General features: G+C 47.2%; 1 protein-coding gene across 1 annotated transcript; it reads left to right on the top strand.

The window, feature by feature from the left end:
- The first annotated feature begins 206 nt into the window (after nucleotides 1-206).
- ATG14 (autophagy related 14) lies at nucleotides 207-19183 on the top strand. The gene is made up of 10 exons (XM_015632073.1): nucleotides 207-424; nucleotides 5098-5160; nucleotides 5296-5338; nucleotides 5743-5824; nucleotides 10017-10254; nucleotides 10899-11128; nucleotides 11642-11759; nucleotides 12892-12982; nucleotides 13094-13179; nucleotides 16026-19183. Exons 1-10 carry the CDS (start codon nucleotides 207-209, stop codon nucleotides 16330-16332), a joined length of 1476 nt encoding a protein of 491 aa, XP_015487559.1. The 3' UTR covers nucleotides 16333-19183.
- Nucleotides 19184-22105: the final 2922 nt, after the last annotated feature.

Here is a 22105-nt window from a genome sequence, read left to right on the forward strand (position 1 = left end):
CACCCCACATCGCCCTGAGAGCAGGCCAGGGATGATGCCTTTCCTTCTGCAGAAGGAGAAGGGCGCAGTTCCTATTAAAAATCGGGATTTTCCCGGCGGAGCGCGGCCCGTCCCGCGCCCTCCCCCGCTCCCGCCCGCCGCCTCAGCGCCCCTTCCCACAATGCCCTGCCCGGCAACAGCGTCCCACGTGACCCGCGGCGCCCAACATGGCGGCTCCCAGCGGCCGCCGGCCGCAGCCCGCGGGGCCGGGCGGGGGCAGCGGGGCCGGGCCCGGGGCTCTGCGGGGCGCCGAGGAGGACGCCGAGGGTCTCTACGTGGCGGTGGAGCGGTGCCCGCTCTGCAACACCACGCGCCGCCGCCTCACCTGCGCCAAGTGCGTGCAGAGCGGCGACTTCGTCTTCTTCGACGGGCGCGACTCCGAGAGGTACCGGCGGTGCTGAGGGGAACGGGCCGGCCTCTCCCTGCCCTGCCGCGGGCCGCCTCGCCTCGGGGGCCCTTCAGGGTGTGCTTCGAGGATGGGGGGCTGGGTTTTCTGCCCCTTCCCCGCTGTCCCGGGGCTCAGGGTGTGGGCGGGGGAACGCGCCGGGGGCTGCCGGGCCCACCCCGGGGCTGGGGGCGGACATAGCAGGACCCCCGGCACGGGCCTTGAAATGATAATAGCTTTAATAATAATAATTAAGGAATCACCCTTTCACACAGTCAGGTGCAGAGGTCTCCGTGTCGCTTACAGAAGCTCCAGGCAGTTCAGGGCACAGAAATCCGTACAGTGTTATTTCAAACGGGTTACTTGTTTTCGTCAATACTTCTTGAAACAGGAGTTTCCTGAATCGTTAAGCGAAATTAGGAAGGCGTATAAGAAAGGAACCAAGCGTTTTGTTGTGTGTAGACCCATAAACGTGAACACCCCCTCCTTTAGCATTACAAAAAAATACTTCACTTGAGTTAATCGTGTGCCATCCTGCTCCTTTTGGAGCACTGGCTCTCCCCGAGGGAGGCTGGATGAGTGCTATGCCCATAAACAAATTTTCTCATGATATGACTCAGATGGCTCCTCCGTCGCTGTTGTTCACAGCGTGTCCATCCCAGATTCTTAAAAAGTCTCCCAGTGCCGTGTCTGGGATGGCTCTGATTCTTGGCTGGCACCGTGCTCTTGGTCCCTCTCTCGCAGCTTGGTTAGCAGCTGTTGGAGCGATTCCTGGAGCTATTTTGGGAAGGTGGCAAGCAGCGGGTGGGGTGGTGATGTCCTCTCTCCAAAGGCTCCTTGTGTCCCCAGAAACAAGGGGACAGCAGTGCCTTTCACCCATCAACATCCACGGGAGAGCTGTCATCCAGTGTGACACAGCTTGCAGAATTGAGACTTTAGTCTATCACTGGATGGCTTTCCCTTTTTTTTTTAATATAAAAAAGATGTGTTGTAGAACCACAAACTAGATTTAGCCTTTCTAAAATAGGTAGAAAACGTGTAGCTGTGTGAGACTGCTTGGGGTTTTCTGCAGATTCTATTAAAAGATTGGATATGGAGCTTGGAACATAAACCAAGTTTGGGTTTTTTCCTGTCTCTCTTGCAGCCTTAAGTTTTTGGCTAAATATCAGGTTTAATTATAGAAATTCAATTGTAGTCTTTGTTAGAGTTGAAGCACTGTTGTTCTGTATTAACCAAGGCTTAAGAAGCCTTTGCCCATCAGAAAAATGAAGTCATAAAGAAGCAGCTTTAGCCAAAGATGCAGCAGTGTAACAGAAAACCCTGTTTATCTTCTCACATGAGACGGGATCAGCTTTTCTGTCTGGCAGTTGTCACTGCATCCTCCTGAGAAGCTTTCACTGCCCCATTTGTCTGTGGCTGGAAAAGCTCCTGTATATTTACGTTGTGTTTTTAACTGCAAGGATTAAATCTATTTTATTTTTTTTTTTGTGTTTTTTCCCCCCTCTTCTGCCTGGATCACAGTTCCATCTCTGGGGGGTCACTACTGCTGTATTAACCTGGGATTTCCCCAGGCTTTGTTTCTCCTGCTGCTCAGAACTTTTCCATTAATGAATTGCAGTTATGCAAGTCATTTAAAATGGCAAATTTATTTAAATGAATTAAAGGAATAGCACACTTCCATGAATAACACTGTGTTGACAACCTAAATATCCTCCATGACTACAGGAACACTGTGTAGGACAAAAGCTTGGGTTTTGAGGATAGTGGGATTATGTTTAAACTGTGCCTGAAATACTTTGTTTGCATTCCCTAATTAATATTTGGAATGACTGATGTAAGTGTGGGGAAGAGGTCAGTTTTCTTTGTTTGCTCTTTGTGAGTGTCTCTGAATTTCTTGTGATGTGAGCCCTGGGAGAGGGGGAGATGTTTGAAATGGTGACCAAGCACCACCAGGGCAAAGCCATGGAGGGACAGGTGCAGTTCACTGGCTGCCTTTCAGCTGGTGTTTACAGCCATCATTATTTATTTGTTTATTTTATGCCTTCTAGTAGTACCTGGGTTAATTTTAGATCAGCCAGTGCTGGAGAGAGGAGTGTCATGACAAGGGCTTTGCTGAGTGGCAAAATTCAGAACATGGAAGTGTTTGGGGACACTTGGGCCTCCCATTTGTCTTTTTAAAGTGTCACAGATGGGGGAAAAGGATTGTTATCTTCCTGGTTAAATATAAAGAAACCAAGCATTACTCCTTGTATCCAACAGTAGTTTATTTTTATCATTTTCTTGTGAATTTTCCTTATATGAAGACAAACAATTTCATGTTCCAATTATTTCAGATTTCATGGGACTATTTTGTGTGCTAATTTTTAGAAGAGCTACAGTAAAACTGGAAGTTTTTCATCTGTCTGGCAAAAATCACACCCCGTATCTGTGAGGGGGAGCTCCTCAGCTGTTAAGATTAATTACTTCAGGAGAGCTACAATTAGGGATGAGTAGTCCAGAAGTCCTCCAGTAAAACAGTCACTGTCATCCTTCTTTTCATGAGTAATGTGTTGTATATTCAAAAGCCAAGCTGGCATCTTGATGTTGGTCTCAGCTCAAAGGTTCTTCTTCCTCCCAGGAGTGTCCTCCAGCCTGTCATGTGCATGATTCTCACAGTGTGTTTCCCAGACTACTGAATTGTTTTGTTTTGTGTGTCTGCAGATGGCAAAAGCCAAAGACAATGTAATTGTGACGTCTGAGCCTGGCTAATTTCTCCAAGCTATGGGTTATGGTTAGGAATAGCGACTTTTTTTCAGCAAGGGAGTTAGAGTGGATATAGTGCCCTCAACTCCTTCAGCATTAATCAGCTCCTGCAGATTAGGAAGCCCCTCTCTCTGGTTTCTTCTCTCTAATCATGAACATGTGGAAATAAGCCAGGCAACCACAGAAAATCTCACCTTAATGTGATAAGACTTGAGGAAAGACAAACATTTCATGGGTAATTCAAGACGTTCTCTCATCTCAGTTTACATTTTATGGGAGTTCCTATAATAATTCATCCCAAGTTTTGTTTCTTTGCCAAATTGAAAGGCTAAAGATATATAAAGAGAAATGAGTTGCAGGATGCAATGCAATTGAAATCAGAGCTATATAAAGAAATGGAAATGTTTGCTTAGGAGAAACCTGCTGGAGAAGTTGGTAGGAGCTGTTCGCCATCGCTGCCGGAGCGCGTGGTGAGCTGGAATTTCTACAGGCTTCCACAAATATTTCTGTCTTCTCTCCACAGTCAGAACTTAATTTATTCCTGTATTCTTTGACACATCATTCAACTTTTTGCTGATGTGATGGATGGCAATTGGGTAATTCTGTTCAGAGCCTGTGCCCATTAATCCAGCTTTGAGCCCAAGAATTGCCAAATTACCCCAGCGCTCTGCCTGTGTGGCTGCTGAGCTCTGTTTCTGGGCCAGGGGATTTTTGGTGGCAGCCAAAAGTCGGGGTACAGTAGGTGTGCACTGCTCTGTGGTAAACAGGAGGCTCATGCAGGGCCTTTTGTCATTTCCAGGGTGACTCCTGGGGTGAGGACACACAGGAAGAGGGGACACGCTGGGCTGAGCAGCTGGGCTCCAGTTGCACCACATTCCTCCAGCTCACGTGTGGCCTCTGGCTTTTGTGCCAAGCACCTGCATTTGGTTTTGGTTTGTTTTGGAAGGAAAACAGATTCTTTTGCTTGACTACAGAAGCAGCAGCCAGTGGTTTTGTTGTTTTAATGCTAATGTCATCTGGGAGGGTGGTTACACATGCTCTGAATCCAAAGGTAGTCACCAAGCTTTCAGATTTCAGCACTTGAATGAAAAAAGTGAAGCATTTTGAAGTTTTACCTGAAATCAAACCCACAGAGTAACAGAGAGGGAAATCCAAGATGTCATTCTGTCAAGGCTTAGTGTACCATTATTTCTAAATAAAGCTTAAATATCCATGAAATGAAGGTAAAATCATAAAATTATATGGTTTGGGTTGGAAGGAACCTTAAGGACCATCTAGTTCCAACCCCTGCCATGGGCAGGGGCACCTTCCTGCCCTATCCTGCCTGGCCTTGAACACTTCCAGGGATCTGGGGACATCTGCAAATGTCACAGCTTTGTTAGAGTGGAATTGTCAGTTCTGTATGTTGCAGAGGAAAATAGAATGAATTGTGGAACAATAAGGGGGGGCAGAATGTGGCTTCTGTGTACTCAAAGGGTGAAAACACAGGATGCTGAATCCTGAAATATTCCTTTCTGGTCAATTCCCATACCCTAGAATCCAGTGAAGCAGAGCTGAAGCAGACATTTGGGTCAGATAATACTGTTAATTTCTCCAGTGGCTGAAGGCTTTTAAAGTACTCGGTGTTTTTTGTAACACACAAAATACTGATCTTGCTAAGCTATAAATCTAGGAATAACAGTACTTTGCTATTTGTTTGATAGTTTGACATTCTGGTGTTTCTCCAGCTTAGAGGTTCTGTTGCAATTCCAGTGAGACACATGCTCTAGAGTTCTGCAAGAGTTTTACACATTGAGCCATTAACTTCCCAAGATGAAGACAGATAGCTGAGGTTTGGAGCATCCCCAAGCTCCAATTTTATTATCTTTTTCAGACAACTTACAGTGCTGAAATTGTGCAAAATACCAATAAAAGAATTTAATCTCTTCCAGGTTTTCAGACAAGAAAGAGAGGCTTATGCATCTTAAAACCAAACAGAGAGAATTCCAAAAACAGTAAGTTGTATTTATTAAATTGATTTAAAATCTAAGAGATCTCATAAAATGAAAAAGTCTCTTTTAACACACTGTTGCTGGAGGCAGACAGAGTCCAGATAGTCATAAAACTTTCAATCATGTTTTTTCCTCTAGTGTTTTGAAGGCCATGGAAGGGAAAGAAATAACTGATCAGCTGGTGAGTTGCTCCAAGTGTCCCATGGTTTTTAAACTCTCCAAATTCCTAGATCTCATAGTTTAAAGTTTCAGTTTACCTTGAGGGCATTGTGTTGCTTTCCCAAATAGCCTGTTGTAAGCAAAACTGCCATGGGCTCTGCCCAGCAGAGTGTTCCAAGCTGAATTTTTCATTTCTCACTAGATGTTTGTTCAATAACTTATTTTACCGATTGACTTTATCCTAAGCACTCATTTTGTTTGTGGCATTCTTCTGTGCACAGAACACTGTATGAAATATTTAGTTGTTTGATCCATTCAAGAGCATCCTGCTACTTTTGCACTAAAGCTGCTGGCTTTGTTGTTAATCATTAGTTCAGTGTGTTTGAAGTCGTTTGTGCCCTAGAGTTGCCGAATGTTCTTTTTCAGAGATGGAAAATAATGTCTTGCAAGATGAGGATTGAGCAGCTGAAACAGACCATTTGCAAAGAAAATGATGAAATGACAAGACGTGAGTAATGCCTGTGCTTTTGTGATGTGGAAAAACTCCCTGTGCCTTAGAGTGAAAAATCAATTGAGGTGAATTTGAACATTAGGTTTTTAAAAAATGGTGAATTTCAAAACCATCACTTCCTAAATCAACATGAAGGCAAATCACTGAGTGGATTTTGGCCTTTTTATGCTTGGGTTTTAATTAGCAAACAGCAGACATTATTCAGCTGGATGGAGATGGTTTTGCAACAGCTTTAAGAGCAAATGCTTAGCAGCCTGTGACTCTGGCTGTGTCCCTAGAGATGGCTTTATTCAGTGTAGTGTTTCTGATCACTTCCTCTTGATAAAGAGGAGCAAACAGCTCTGCAGCTGTCACAGATTTCCTGAAACTGCTGAATTTTAACCCACACCTGTCTGAAAACCCTATAATCCTACTTGAGCAAGAGTCACTGAAATACAGTGTAGGCTCCATTCAGAAACTTCAGTTTTTGAAATGAAAAAAAATAACTGTTTTACACTAAATTTGCAGGGTCATTTTTCAGAAGAGAATATGCAGCTCTCCTTACCACCTACATGCAAGGGAAGTAGAGGAAGCATATTCAGAAGCATATTGATTGAATCTGGGATATTTTTATAGCTTGAAATTCAAGAAGAGCCACACAGAGAACGGAAGCAGAGGCATAACCTGAGAAGACTCATAAAGAATTAGCACGGGTTGGGGTGAGAAATCAAAAAGGCTGAGATGCAAAATTATTTTCAATTATTAAGGAGGATGGATAGTAACAATAACAAATGGATGATAAAGAAAAGGTGAAGGAGCAGACAAGTTTGTTAATTAACAGGAAAGAGAGCAAATAACAGTGCAGACAAGTCTGAAGCATTCGTTCAGTGCTGCCTTTGTTTCATCTTCCTGCAAAGAAAATGTGATCAGCTGCTTAGCCAGGTTAAATTTTACATCATGAGAGGACTGCAGGCTGAGGAAAGGAAACAGACAGCTACACATTAGTTTGCTTTATGGAAGCATTTTAAGCATTTAAGGAACAAGCTGAAGTGGTCTGTGGAGTGCTTGGGAACACGTGAGGGGACAAGGGTGTCTGAGGAAGCTGAAAACAGTCCCTGCTTTCAAAGGGAAAGGAGAGAACCTCAAAGTGATGACAAAGACATCCTCTAACAGACCTGGAGGGGCTGTGCTGGTAACTGACAGATAAGGTGGTTAAAAATTGGCATCACTTGGTTATGATATTCATGTCAAATCCACGTTTTGTTATTTTTGTAATGTTATTCATGTCAAATCAACTCCTGTCTGGAGATCAAGTGGTGCAGTGGAGGATGTGGCAGAAGCTGCACATGACTTGGATTTGGGCACTGTCTGAATCTGTCTTGTGAGCAAACAGAATTTGCTCTGGGTGTAACCCCTGCAAGGTCATCACAAAAGGTTATAAAAGCTGCATTCAAAGAGCAGGGACACTGGTCAAGCTGAGGAGGTGAGACAGGTGGAGCTCAGCAGGAGCCAGTTCCTGCCCCAGATCTCTTCAGTATTTCCCATAATAGCTAAGTAGAATAGAGGGTGGAATGGAGGAAGCCAGGCTGGATGGTGAAACGACTCCTGGAGATCAGGACCAAATTCAAAATCGTGCAGATAAATAGACAGCATCATCTAAAAAGGATAAAAATCAAGGTATACATTGTTGTAAAGAGAAACAAACCCAGAATGGGGGATGGTGGTGAGATTTAGCAGGAAGGGATCTGGGGAATTGCAAATTAAATAAAAATTATCAATCTTGTGCTGCTCCAGAAAGGTTCAGGCCTCTTTCTGGGTTAACTAATACAAGTGCTGTATTTAAGATGGAAGCAGTTATCCTGCTGTGTCAGGTATTGCTGTTGCTTCAGTGGAAGTCTGGTGTCCAATTTAAACAATTTAAGAAAGATACAAATCACCTGGGGAAAATCTGAGTATTAGAAATGAAACAGAATGGCTAAGAAAATTCATGTTTGGTTTAGAGGAGAGAAAACTGAAGAAAAACAAACTTTTCAGTTGGTAGAAGATTATTGTTTTAGGGATTAGATTAGATTATTAGATTACTTTCTGTCTTTTGCCTGTGAAGAAAGGAAAAGAGGAAATCAATGTGACTTTAAGGAATTAAATCACCTTTTCTTACAGTGCTCTGCTCTGAAGGTGACAGAGTGTTAGGACCAGCTAGGGAGTGGAGTTCACCATTTTCCCACTCTTCTGTGGAATTTATTATCTACAACTTTTGCAACTTCTCCTGATTCACAGTGCATTTGATTAGATTTAACCTAAAAACTGAGCTGACTATTGCCCAACTAACCTATTGTTAGCTCAGTTGCTTTTGGAGAGAGACCAGAAATGAATTCCAGCTGTGAGTAGCCAACTTGGTCTTGTCAACAGGATCCAACTTGGTCACTTTTGGGCCACATTGAAAAGTGTGAAAAGGTTGTTTCTCTGCTCTTGGATGTGGCATAGTTTAATTTTCTGAAATAAAAACCATTTCTGGAACACTGGGTTCCTGCTTTTGGAGTTGACTCTCCTGGAGACCTCAATAATTGGTGGTGCTTAAAATAATATTTTAAAATCTGTGTGTTTGCCTTCCTTCTGTGCAGAACAGTTCAAGGAGACAGGCTTGCAAATACCTGGCAGAGCTCTCTGGGCAGAGATCAGTGTGCCTGGGCTTGCATTTATCAGGCAGGTGTGTGGGACACAGTGCTGTCCTGAAGTACTCCTGGGGACAGGTATTTAATCACCTCATAAACTGGGTCATAAAGCAGAGGTGCTGTGCACAGAGCAGGACAATTGTTTATGCCCTGGGACTGCTGAGGAGGAAACGTGAGTGCAGTGTCTCCCCTGCTCCCAAATAATTGCTGTTGGACCTGCAGGGAAGGGAGTTTACTCTGAAAAAGTAGCCTTTCAAGTTGAATATGAATGTGAAAATTGAACAGATGGATGTTTTCCTCCTCCTCTGTCTCTTGCTCATTAGGCAAAGGGAGAGTTTGGGACTATGAATACAAGTGTTAATTGATTTTCTGTTGATGTTGCAGGACTGTTTAAAGGAAAGGGAATTACAGCTGACACATAGGAATTCTGGTATTGCTCAGAGAAAAGTGGATTTTTCTATTACTCCTTTGACAAGGGTCACTTTTTTATATTATATAAACCTAAGGATTATTAGTTCTTATCTGCATGGAGGAGCTTTTCTCACCTCCTTTAATTTGGGACTTTGCATCTCCCACATACCAGATCTTCCTTCCTAACCAACACACCATGAATTGCAGCAGATCAGATGACTGGAAATAATTCCTGATGTTCAGAGAGAGCAGCCTCTGTGTCTGCAGGGGCAGGCACACTTCAAACTAGGGCACAGGGAGAGTTTTTAACATTTATTTGGGGAGGGCACAAATCTTTCCCTGTGCTTTTAAAGGTGGCTGACTGTCTGTTTGTGGGAGCATTACTGCAGCTGCTTATTTTATACCTGACTTAGCAGACTGTAAGATCATCAAGGTTGCAAAAGACCTCTAAGATCATCAGGCCCAACCTTGGATACTTCAAGACTCTCTTGCAGGGTATTTTTCCAAGCCTCAGTGTGCCTGACACGTGGAGTGAATCCAGGCAGTTGCAGCACTTCAGCACAGGAGCACAATTCCCATTTTGTGAGTGGAAAGGGAGATAGCCAGTGTTCCCTGTGGCAACAAGGAGCCTGCACTGTTGGGATCCAGGTGCTGTGAGAGCACATCCAGGAGTGAAGCCCAAATAACCCACACTAACAGCAGCAGAGGAGCCAGAAATGGTGAATGAAGATGCTATCTGCACTTGATTTTGGCTGCAAGCAGGGCAGGGCTTTTTTGGCCAGCATGATGCAAACGTGTACAGTCAGGCTATTTCTGTCAGGATGATTACCTCAGGAGTTTAATTAAACTGGGAAATCTTGGCTTTTGTGCTCCAAATCCAAAAATAGCTGGGTAAAAGATAGGGAAGGAATAATCCCAGTTGCAGTCTCTTTGGAGATCTTCAGAGGAGATTAAAAAGTTTGCACCACTGAGCAGCTGGAAGAAGTTAATAGTTTAGCAGGGTTTTCTGTTTTAAGCTGCCACACATCTTGTTTTCCATAAATATTAATAAAGCTTTTCTCAAGCTTTTCCTACAAGCACCTCCCAGCTCTTTTTCTAAGGGGTAACATCTGCTGCTGTTCTCACAGACACAGAGGGGCTGCTGAGGATTAAAGAGGAGAACCAGAAGCATTATCGCAGGGCTCAGAGGCACCAGGAGAAGAAGGAGAAGATCCAGAAGCACAACAGGAAGCTGGGAGACCTGGTGGAGAAGAAAACCTACGACCTGAAAACGCAGTACGAGCACCTGGCAAACCTGCGGCGGACGCACATCCTGGAGCTGACCTCGGTCATCTTCCCCATCGAAGAGGTGAAGACAAGCATGAGGTATGGCAGGCTTGTCCTTTTGGGGTCATTTGGCTTGGCTTTAGGCAGCCAGAAGGGAGTTGTGTCAGTCTAAGATAGGTGGTCTGGCTCCCTTAGGGTCTGTGGGGAGGAGGAGTTGTGTTCTCACCCACAGAAGAATCTGAATCTGGAGGTGCTTTCATCTCCCCACTGAGAGATCTGAGGTGCATGTCCAGAGTTAAACTTCCTTAAAATATGGATTCCCTATCCCTGGAAGTGTTTAAGGCCAGGCTGGACTTGGAGCAGCCTGGTCTAGTGGAAGGAGTCTGTGCCCATGGCAGGGCTGGAATGAGATGGTCTGTAAGGCCCCTTCCAACCCAAACCATTCTAGGATTCTACAAAAGCAGGTAATTAAAAATCCCAGAGAAAATGAAAGTAGTTTTGGGAATGAGGAGTTTTTCAGAAGTGGTCTATAAGGTCCTTTCCAACCCAAACCATTCCTGGATTCTACAAAAATAGCCAATTAAAAACCTCAGAACAAATGAAAGAAGTTTTGGGACTGAGGAGTTTTGCAGGAGCGTTCTGACCGGCACTTTGCCCCGAGTGAAATCTGACTCAGGACCTGCCAAGTCCAACTTTGCTTCTATTTTCAACCACCTTTTTTCAACCCCTTGTGGCTCCTGCAGGGACCCTGCGGACGTATCCTCAGAGAGTGACAATGCCATGACCTCCAGCACTGTGAGCAAGCTGGCAGAAGCACGGAGAACCACGTACCTGTCCGGGAGGTGGGTGTGTGACGACCACAACGGGGACACCAGCATCAGCATCACGGGGCCCTGGATCATCCTCCCCAACAACGGGGACTACTCAGCTTACTACAGCTGGGTGGAGGAGAAGAAGACTACACAGGGACCTGGTAAGGGGCAAGGCCTGGTTCTAGGCAGCTGGGACACTCCAGAAGCTCTGGGTGCTAGCAGAAGGCACTGAGGAGCAGTAGACTGGTCCATTTGTTCTCATCCTGAGGCAGAAATAAATGCCAGAGTAGGGATTTTAGGAGAAGATTCCCTCCCCAGTTGGAACTAGGTGGTCTTGTAAAGTCCCTTCCCACCCAAACCATTCTGTGATTTTATGATTAGTCTGCTGAAATCTTTTGCATGAAATGCTCCCTGGGATGCACAGCACAGTGAAATAGAGAAAGTTAATTATTCACAGTTTTGACACAGTTCACATGTCATCATCTTAAAAGGAATTCCAAGAATTACTATTTTCTTCCAACTTCTGACAGATTTCACTGGAAATGATTGCTAGATTCAGGCTGTTCTCCATACTTAGAAATGACATATTCCAGAGTAGACTCCAGGAACATATTAACACACCCACCAAGGCTTCATTTAAAACAAAGATTTCATGTTGTTTTTATTTCTTTCAGATATGGAACATAATAACCCTGCTCATACCATCAGTGCTGCATTGTGCTATGCAACTCAGCTTGTTAACACTTTGTCTCTCATACTTGATGTAAATCTTCCCAAGAAGCTCTGCAACAGGCAAGTAAAAACACAGCAGAGGAATCAGTGACCTTAGATCAGTTTAATTTGAGGAAGAAAGTCATGAATTGGAACAGCTTTTGATAACATAGGTGGCTCATGGATTTTTGTGCTGTTTGAGGGGAGGGATAGCAGGATTTTACACCACAGTTAACAGTTCCTCCCTCCTTTTTTACTTCCTGAGAGGGAGACCAACCATCTCACAGTTGCAAATAACACCTCTCTAATTGACATATTCAGCATCCTCACATGAGAGATGAAATGGCACTTGCATGAATGGCACTTCTCATTTTATTGGACCCCACTGTGCTTCACAAAATCCCAGCCCAAGCCAGCAGCTCTTGAACAGCTCTGCTGCCTCCTGTGCTGTAGGGCAAGTCCTGTCATATGGCATGGCAGCCATATTAAAGGCTGTAATTCCCAGTGAGACAATGGTGTCATTCCCAATGGGATAAAACCCCCACAGGGAACACACCTAGGAGTGCACTGCATAAACCCCATTTGGGATGAAGAGCACTGTTAGAATTTTGCTGTCTATGTGGAGCAGCTGGGAACTTGCACAGAAGGAGCTGCAGACCTGGTCAGACTCCCAGGGGTCCCAGAGGTGCTGCTGAGATTCTTTGAAGTGTTTTAAAACAGTGGTTGTCAAAGTGAGGGCACAAAAGCTGTGCAGGATTTCAGCTTTTCCCCACCCTGTGGCTGGAGGTTTAGAACCAGATCTTGAAGGCCAACCCAAACCATTCTGTGATTTTCTGATTTTGTTTGGGTGTTCAGCCCTCACAGAAGGAAAAGGTTGGGAACAGGAAATGATGCAAGATTTTAAAGGAGATCTGAAACCGTTTGGCTCTGGTGGGTCTGAGTTCCCTACAGTTCACACCACCTGTCCTGTGGAAACTGGTGAGGCCAGGGCAAGAACAGCTTGTTGATAAAATGCTCACAGTCCTGCTAGGTTTAAAATTAATCTCCTCAGCACTCTAAAACTGGTTGTAGACTTTGAACAAGTGCTCACTGTGAGGATTTTTACTCCAGGATTTGTTAGGATGCCAGGGCACGGAATGCTGATGCCTCCAGTAAGTGTATTTTCACAGCATTTTGCTTTCTTGTTATTTTTGTGTGTGTGGTGTTTTAACAGTGAATTCTGTGGAGAGAATCTCAGCAGACACAGGTTCACACGAGCAGTGAAGAAGCTGAATGCTAATATCCTTCACCTCTGCTTCTCTCAGGTAGGGGGGATGAACATTTGATGTCTTTAAATAGCATTTTAAATATCAGCTGTGCCTGCTGGTTTCCTTCAGGGCCTGATCATGGTTTTTTTTTTCCCTTCCCCATGTCAGCATGTAAATTTAGATCTGTTGCACCCCCTGCATACCCTCAGGAACCTCATGTACCTGGTCAGCCCAGACACCGAGAACTTGGGCAGGTAAGAAAGAAATATGAACTCTCCTATGGCTGAATCCCTTTTGAATTTATGCCTTTGCCTTGTTATTTGTGAGGGAAATTGTCTTCTGCTGTGCCTATGGATCAGTCCTCAGCACAGAAATCAGGGTAGTTCCAGGAGGAGGAAAGACTGGACAGAAAAAGGGGCTCGTGAGCAGGGAATTAAATTTCACAGATGTGTGTTTGTTGTGCTTCTGCCTATGGCAGGCTAAGCTGGAGGCTTTGCAGCTGATGAGGGATTTATTCCCCCTACACCCAGGAGCAGGAACTCCTTCCCTCCAGGGAACAGCAGCACCAATGCCAGGCCCATGCTCCAAGGGTGACCCTGCCCACGCCTTGCCAACATGCAAAAACCTGAGAGCATCCAGTAACAAACCCTGAAAAGAATCCCAGGCAAACCTTTCCCAAAATACTTCCAGTCAATGAACTGCCTAGACCAAAGCTGACCCTTCAAATAATCTTCATTTATATGTAAATTAAGATTAAAGACAGCTGTTCTCTTAGCTTAGAACATGATGAAAAGAACATCAGTTCTGGCCTGCACACACCAGGTTTAAGAATTTATTTCTTTTTTTACAAATTAAATATAAGAAAGCAAACAGCTGATTGCCCCATTGGGATAACCCAGACACAAGTCACTTGTGCCCAAGACAGTCTGCAAAAAAAACACAGTAATGTTCTGAAATCTGCTTTTCTGCTTTGTTCTCTTGTATGGATCTGGTTTGATTCAAAAACCTGCAGTGCCACTAAGAGGAGCTGCCTGTTCCCACTTCCTTGTGTTCTCTGGATACATCCCTATGATTCAGTCCAAAGACTTGGGGAACCACACTTTGTAAAAGATTTTGGACAGAAATCTCTGCTTGCTGCTGCTTGCCTGAAAATAGAGTGCTGGAAATACCCAGAGGATGGAGAGCTGTGTCCTCAAAGGAAAGCAGCTGCTCTAAAAGGTCCAGGGGCTGCATTGGGCACCTGTGCAGGTGTCACAGAGCTGCACATGCATCAGCTGGGTCCAGAGAGTAAAAGAAAGGGTTACAGGAGAGCTGGATAAAATACCCACCAGGCTGCTGAATGGCTTTACAGACACCACTGGGAGCAAAGAGTCTGAGCTGGTTGAAATGCAGCCCGTGCACTTAGCAGAGACATTAATTACCCACAGGAATGAAGGTGGGGATTCTGTTTCCTTCTGTCATCCTCTCAAGGCTGGATGAGTTTCTGGAATGGATGCTGTCATCAGGCAGGAGTTGCTGGGCTCAGGACAGGGAGAACGGGTGGGACGCAGTGGCCTTTGTTAGACAGGAGGTCACTTGAGATGATCTAATGGTCTCTTCTGGCCTCAACCCTGATGACTCCCTTCTTGAGTTGCCTTGTTAAGCAAAAGGCTTTGCCAGGAGGCAGCACTCCCATTCCTTTCCAGACCATGAAAGAGGAGTGTTTGCCTTTAATTTCTCAGCTGGCTGCAAAGTTTGCAGCAACCAGCTCTCTTTATTTTCCTTTAGGTACCTTAGCCTGTGGTTGCCTGACAATCTCCTTTATATGCTGCTTTTTTCATACACTTATAATTTTACCAAGCTTTAATTATCTGGATTAATATTTCCCATGATAAATCACTGCTTTAGGCTCCTTCTCCCTCTAAGGCTGGCTAAACTCTTGGCAGTGTTAAATGGTTACTGTGTTTAATGGTTGGACTCGGTGATCTTGGGGGTCTTTTCCAGCCTAAACGATTCCATGATTCCATCAACCTTTGCTCATGTTCACGGAGCAGTTTTTGGCTTGGAGTGAACTCTGTCAGGGACGCTGCTTGCTGTGGGGAATCCACCTTTTTCCATGGAATACGGGCAGCCCATAGCAGTGGGATGGGGCAGGATGCAATCGCTTCTCCCACCAGGCAGTGGCAGCAGGGAACTCCGAGTCACAGCACAGGTGGGACCCTGCAGGACCGTGGAGATCCAGCCCATGCCCTGCTCAGAGCACAGCCCCAGGAAAGGCTGAGGGAGCTGGGGCTGCTCAGCTGAGAGGGACCCTCAGCCCTGTCCGTCCCTGTCTGCAGGAGGGTCACAGACAGACCAGGCTCTGCTCCTGGGGGCCCAGCAATGGCACCAGAGGAACGAGTGGGAACTTGTGATGCCCACAAGTTCCACCTGAACATGAGGAAGAACTTCCCTGTGCAGTGACCGATTCCTGAACAGAGACCACAGAGTGTGGAATGTCCCTCACTGGGGATATGTGGAGCTGTCTGGACACAATCCTGTGCTCTGGGATGTCCCTGCCTCAGCAGGGAGATTGGACCAGATGAGCCACTGTGGTGCCTTCCAACCTGATCCATTCTGTGATGCTGTGTGATGGGGTTTGGAGTGTCTCCAGGGGAAACCCCTCAGCCTCTCTGGGCAGTCTGCTCTGGTGTCTGGCCAACCTCAGAGTGAGAAAGAGGTTGAGGTGTTGCTTGGGGCAGAGTGGGAAGTCACTGGTGAGTTGTGCCAGACCTGCAAGTTGCAGGGTACAGCCTGACAGAGCTGAGCTCTCTTGGCCTGGCCAGGGCTGGTGTTGGAACTTAAAGCTGCTCCACATCAAGGCAGGATTCCCACCACTGGAGCCCTGAGTTATCACCAGTAGCTTTCTGTGTGTGTTTCTGTATCCCTGCCACAGCAGAACTGCTCTCCCAGCGTTCCTGCTCCATGGTCTGGAACCCCATCCCTTCCTCGGCCAAGTGTTTGTGTTCTCATGGTGACACCAAGTTCCCTCTGCCAGCTGATAGAGACCTGATCTCTGCTGTGCCCAGAGCAGGGTGCTGAGGGGACAGAGGGACTGATGGCACCGTGTCCTCACCCACAGGTCCGGCCCCTTTGAAATCAGCGCTGACCTGGAGGACTCCATGGAGTTCGTGGAGCCCAGCGCGGCGGGCGAGACGGACGAGAGCGGCGACGAGCACGTGAGTGACGAGGAGACGGACCTGGGCACGGACTGGGAGAACCTGCCCAGCCCCAGGTTCTGTGACATCCCCTCGCAGCAGGTGGAGATGCTGCAGAGCCAGAGCACCCAGGTGTCCCAGCCCATCGCCAGCAGCAGCGCGGGCGGGATGATCTCGTCCGCCGCCGCCTCGGTCACCTCGTGGCTCAAGGCCTACACTGGGCACCGCTAGCGGGCACAGGGGGCTGTGCCAGGAACCCCTCCCCAACTGTGCTGTAGTCAACCTTTACCTGTTCAGTTAAGTAGTGCCTGGAACAAAGGAAAGGTCAGACTTCCGTTTTGTAAACCGGAGAAAACCTTTTTATTTACCCAAAACGACTGTGACGGCCCCGTTTTGTAAATGAGCTCCGTGCTGCCCACGGATTCCACGAGGGCACTTTGTGTCTCGGTTCTGTCTGCATCGAGGATTGTGAAAGGACCCAGCAACCTCCAGCTCTACTTTCTGAAGAAGAAACAGATTTTGGAGCGTTTGGATTGGGGTGAGCGCAGGGAAGGCTGCTCAGGGCACGGTCTGGACAGTGGTGCAAACGCAGTTCCCACTTTCTTAACTCCTTACAGGGTTTTCCTTTGTGTGTGTGTTTTAAATCTGTCTTGCATAATGCAAAAATGCGTATTTCTAAATTTTTTTCATTCAGGACATGAAAATTATGCATTTTTAACATGTTTTCTAATCTCTGTTGCCATATTTTTAATACAAATGATCAGCATGGACAGGGAATTCACACAGCAAATTGCTCTTGGTTTAGATTTGGTTGTGAATCTTTACCCAGTTTTGCCATAGAAAACTGGCTCGTTCCATGCTGTTTCCACTGGTAGGTGTAGAAGTTTTGTGTTGTGCTGAGGCACACAGGCTCTGTGCTCTTTAATACCATACACCAAAGAAACACTGGACATTCTCTTGCTAGACCCACATTCGATGCTGATACAGAATTGCATTGTTGCAATAATATCCATCGGTTACCACACCACGTTGCCATTTTTTAGCATTAGAAAAACCTCATTTCCAGCTAATTTGGTGAAATCACGCGCTCTCCACACTACATGTGTTTTTAACCCTATTTTATTGTATGTTCTTGGTGGGGTTTGTTGTTTACTGACTGCTAAGCTGGTTTGGTTTCCCTGGCACAGCTGGCTCGTGGATCCCCAGGAGGTGGGTGCTGAACTCGGTGAGCCAGGGCTCCTTCTCTTCCTCTGCCTTGCAGGACGGGGGGTTTGCTCAGCAGAGCTTCCAACGTTTACATTTAGAGCTGGGACAGTTCCTCCACAGGGCCAGCCAGGGAAGAGCCTCCTGCCCTCCCTGCACGAGGGAGGATTTCTGGCACTGCCCCACAGCTTGTGGGGACACAGCTCCTAACGAGGACACGGTGACAGAGGGCACATCCCTGCCTGATCCCAGCTTTCCCAGCCTCCTCACAGGGTGTTCTGTGGTGGATTTCTCTGTTCCTCTCCAGGCTGGCCAGCGCTGCCTCTGTCCCCAGCCAGGAGGGGTGGGAAGCCAGGTGTGGCAGTGACACCTGTGTGCCCCATGCCAGGGGTCTGGCTGAACATTGTGTCACCCACCCCTCCACGGCAGCTTCAGCCCTGAGCTTGGGCATCTCTTGTCAGCAGTTTCTTCCAATTTTTTTATTTTTTCTTTTTTTTTTTTTTTAAACCAAAGACCCTTAACTCTGCTTACGTTGTTAGACAACACCACCCTCGCTCCTGCCGCTCCTCTGCTCTGAGAGTTGGGTTTGTTTTAGGAGAACAGCCCAGGCCCCTGGGCTGCTGCAGCCCGAGGGGGTCAGTGCCCCCAGCCCCGCTGCCAGGCCCAGCCCAGGCCTTTGGGCTCTGTGGCTCACAGCACTTTATCACTCACAGCTCTGAGCAACCAGCACACGCCAGTATTGGAAACTGGGCTCACAGCCCAGCCCCTTCTGCTTCCCCATGGATTTTGCACTGGATCTCACCATCTAAAAACCTTTTTTTGGTTGTTTTTTAACAGGCATTTCAGTCCCTTTTTCATTGCTGCCTTTGCGCTTTGAGCTCTGGAAGGTCAGGCCATGACTCAGCCTCGTGCACTGTCACTGAACTTAGGGAAAGAAAATCCAACACAATAACTTTTCTAAGCCATATATTTCATATCCATGTTTTCCAAAATAATTTATTTCCAACCCTGTCATACCCTGAGAGTGCACAAGGGCACCGTGGGGGTGTTCAGATGTGTTAAGAGAGGGCTTTTCATGGAACCTTTTTTTGTAACAGAACACAAGGTTGTGGTGGAGTTTTTTTTTTAGTGTTTTGCACATGTGTAGCTGAGGAAGAACAGTATGTCCAAACCTTGAGTGCAATCACCAGGATTCATTTCCCAGGTTGTTTGGGGGGTTGGGGGAGGGAGGATGGGAATATCTGTAATTATAGATATTTGAAGGCAGCCAGCTGAGAGTTTACAAAACATTTTGTGTAGCATGAACACGGGAATTTCAGTTTGGGCTGGGATTTCTGGTCCTGACCAGTGGCCTGGGGTGGCCAATTCAGGCTGCCAAGGAAGAGCCTGATTTTTGGGGGCCCAGCCCTGTGCTGAAAATCAGGTGCCTGGGCAGGGTCTGGGGTGGGGACCTGGGGGTGGCTTTTTCACCTGCGGAAACTCGCGGCCCCTCTCTCGCAACTTCCAGACTTAAAATGTAACTAAACACAAATGGTTTGGTTTTTGTTGGGTTTTTTTTTTTGGGTTTTGGTGGTTTTTTTTTTCTTCTAAATTTTATTGTATTATTGCAATAAATCTTTAACAGTAATTTTTTTAAAGTTGTATATTTATGACTGTTATTTCTGTGTGGTTTGTTTTTCACTGTGCTGGGCAAAGAACACAAGAATTTCCAGCCTTCAAAGCATCACAGGGACCAGACCTGTTACAGTGCAATCAGTTGTACAGCGGTGGAATAAGCAATACCCATTCTAAAAAAATACTCTTACATAAAATAACTGCATCTCCATGGGAGCAGGGGGTGGAGTCCTGCACAACACACACACACACATCCCTCTCTGTACATGTAAACGGATAAACCTCTTGGGTGAGCCTGGCTCGGGGCTGCTCCTGTGCTGGGAGATGTTTCTGCAGCTGCTGGATTCTTTCTGCATGCAGAGGCTCCTCGTTACAGGCTCGTTTTGGGATGCAAGAAGGTGACTTTTGAAGGATGGAGTTGCTGAAGTGGTGTCAGAGTGGCAGGGAAGGCTCTGCCCACGGGCCCTGGCAGCCCATGGGTCACAGGCTGCTGGACCAAGGGGGGAGAAATAACCCCTCCCACTGCATTTTTTGTGATGTATCAGATGGGAAGGAGCGATGGCCCTGTGATTCCTGGCTGTTGGACACTCGGGATTGGGAGCAGCAGCCACCTGGGGCTCCTGCACTCAGAGCTGGGGCAGTTCATGGCCTCGGTCACAGCACAGTCGGGTCATGGCCAGCGGCAGAGCAGAGTCTGGGCCGAGCTCAGCTCATGCAGACAATGCTCAGGCCAATTCTGCTTAAACAGGACCAGCAGCAGCAGCTTTTGGGCTCTGCCCACTGTGGTTTGTGGCAGGAGAGCAGCCTGAAAATGCCCTCACCTGTCCCTACACCAGCACTGCCTGGACCAGCCAAAGGCAGGTGGGAAGGAGAAACAGCCCCAGGTGAGGCTTCAGCACCATTTCCACCGTGCAAGAAGTGGGAGTGGAGACACAGCTGGGATCTGGCAGTGCAGTTTTGTGCAGGTGTGAAATCCTGGAATGGTTTGGCTTGGAAGAGACCTAAAGATCACCTCATTCCACCCCCTGCCGTGGGCAGAGACACCTTCCACTATCCCAGGCTGCTCCAACCCTAACCCAGCCTGGCCTTGGGCACTTCCAGGGATCCAGGGGCAGCCACAGCTTCTCTGGGCACCCTGTGCCAGGGCCTGCCCACCCTCACAGCCAGGAATTCCTTCCCAATATCCCATCCATCCCTGCCCTCTGGCACTGGGAGCCATTCCCTGTGTCCTGTCCCTCCATCCCTTGTCCCCAGTCCCTCTCCAGCTCTCCTGGAGCCCCTTCAGGCCCTGCAAGGGGCTCTGAGCTCTCCCTGGAGCCTTCCCTTCTCCAGGTGAACTCCCCCAGCTCTCCCAGCCTGGCTCCAGAGCAGAGGGGCTCCAGCCCTTGGAGCTTTTCCGTGGCTTTACCAACTGCTCCAGGGCACAGGGGCAGATGCTGCAGGAAGGGACCTGGGTCCAACACAAGGAACTGAACTCTGCTGCAGCATCCCAGGATTTCTCCACAGGGAACAGGGCCCAGCAAAAGGAAAAGCTGCTGCAGAAACAGCCAGGATGGAGCAAGAACCCAACCACAAGGCTCAGCCACAGGCAGCTTTCTCAGTGCTGGCCATGCCAGGAGAGCCCCAGAGCTTGATGAGAACTGGAAGCTTATGGACAATGGAAATGTTATTACAACTTCTTCGCAGGCCTATCTGGAAATTCAGTCCAGACACTCCAAATGCTCCCAGGCAGGGAAGTCAAGCACATGGTGCAGTCCTCCATCCTCAGTTCTAAACACTGAACTTTGTAAATCCAACACTGGATTTTATTTTTTTTTTTAATTGCTTCTTAGGAAGAAAAACCAAAAATCTAACATTGATCAGACCTTGGCTTCTTCCTGAACCATCCCTTAAGGAAACAGAAATCTGCATTTTACAATGTTACAGGAAAAAAAAAAAAAAAAAGCCTGCAGGCAGCTCAGCATGGCAACATTCAGAACCAACCCACTTCTGGCTGCAAAAGCTTGCTCCATGAAACAATTTTTAACAGCAATGCTGTGCAGGAGGGACAGTTCCGGCAGACAACGTAATAAATGATGTATAAACCTGCCCACACTCCCCAGCCAGCCTGGGAGATGGAGTAGGGTAGATAGCAAGTTGTCCTCTGGATTTACCTGCTCCAAGAACAAAATAGCCTCATGATATTATTTTATCCTCGTTTTTCCCCTTGTTCAACAAAATCTCATACCCTGTTCCAAATAAAATGACCTCACTGGCCCCTTATCTAATTACAAAATATTTTCCTCTGCCACTCCATTCCAGCCTCAGAGGGACTTTCCTCGCTGCTGTCAGCCTCAAGTTTTCCACAGTCTTGGGTGGGGGGACAGGAAAGCAGCTTCTTTTTCTTTTCCCATAATCAAAATTAAGCTGAAGGCCTTTGATGCCGATGGCTTTGGCAAAACAACAGCCTGGAAGTTGTTTTGCTGCTGGTCTGGGCGCAGCTGAGGGAGCAGATGGAAGTTTGGGTGAAGCCTGCACCCTGTTAGAGGATGAAGTCAGGGATTAAGGAGGGATCTCGCTTTCCCTCTCCCCCTTCCCAGCCGATTACAAGGCAGCCACACCCTTCTTTCAGATTCCTAATTTCATTCCTCCTGCTTGTCATCATGTCTGCAGTGCAGGGAGGCTGAGCAGCTCTGGGAGGGGTGGCTGACACCCGGTGGGTGGCAGGAGCAGGTGAAGGCAAAATATAAAACCAGCACATCCTTTAAACCTCCCTGAAAAGCCTGAGCTCACCAAACCCACATTTCAGGCTGCCAGGGCTCGATTTTCCTTCTCCCACTGTCAAAGAACAAAAGCCTTCAAAACCCTCTTTTGTCCTCCTGAGCTCCAAAACCAGGTGAGTCACTCCCTGGGAGCCCAGGGCAGGTGGAGGTGGGTGGCTCAGCCTGGCCCCCACAGGCAGCAGTTTTCCACACCTTGCTGATCCAGCACCAAAGGATAGACAACAGCATGAGCCAGGCACAGGGCCACCCCATCCCTGCCCTTTCCAGCGGCTCCCTGGGCTTGGCAGGGCAGAGGAAGGCCCGAGGTGAGCCCCGAGGGAAGGTGGCACCAGCTCTTCTTGCACCAGGTCAGAGATTTTGGCTGCTCCAGCTGGAATGGTGAGAGCCAGGAGTCCATCCGTGCCCTGAGAAGGGGCAGAGGAACA

This window comes from Parus major, chromosome 5 (assembly GCF_001522545.3).
Source record: "Parus major isolate Abel chromosome 5, Parus_major1.1, whole genome shotgun sequence".
NCBI lineage: Eukaryota > Metazoa > Chordata > Aves > Passeriformes > Paridae > Parus > Parus major.

What these genes read in the sequence shown, in the direction of transcription:
- ATG14 (XM_015632073.1), top strand. Translation starts at nt 207, where the DNA reads ATGGCGGCTCCCAGCGGCCGCCGGCCGCAGCCCGCGGGGCCGGGCGGG. An exon ending in CCCAAGAAGCTCTGCAACAG is followed by an intron (nt 11,760 to 12,891) that starts GCAAGTAAAAAC and finishes GTGTTTTAACAG; the next exon opens with TGAATTCTGTGGAGAGAATC. An exon ending in TTCACCTCTGCTTCTCTCAG is followed by an intron (nt 12,983 to 13,093) that starts GTAGGGGGGATG and finishes TCCCCATGTCAG; the next exon opens with CATGTAAATTTAGATCTGTT.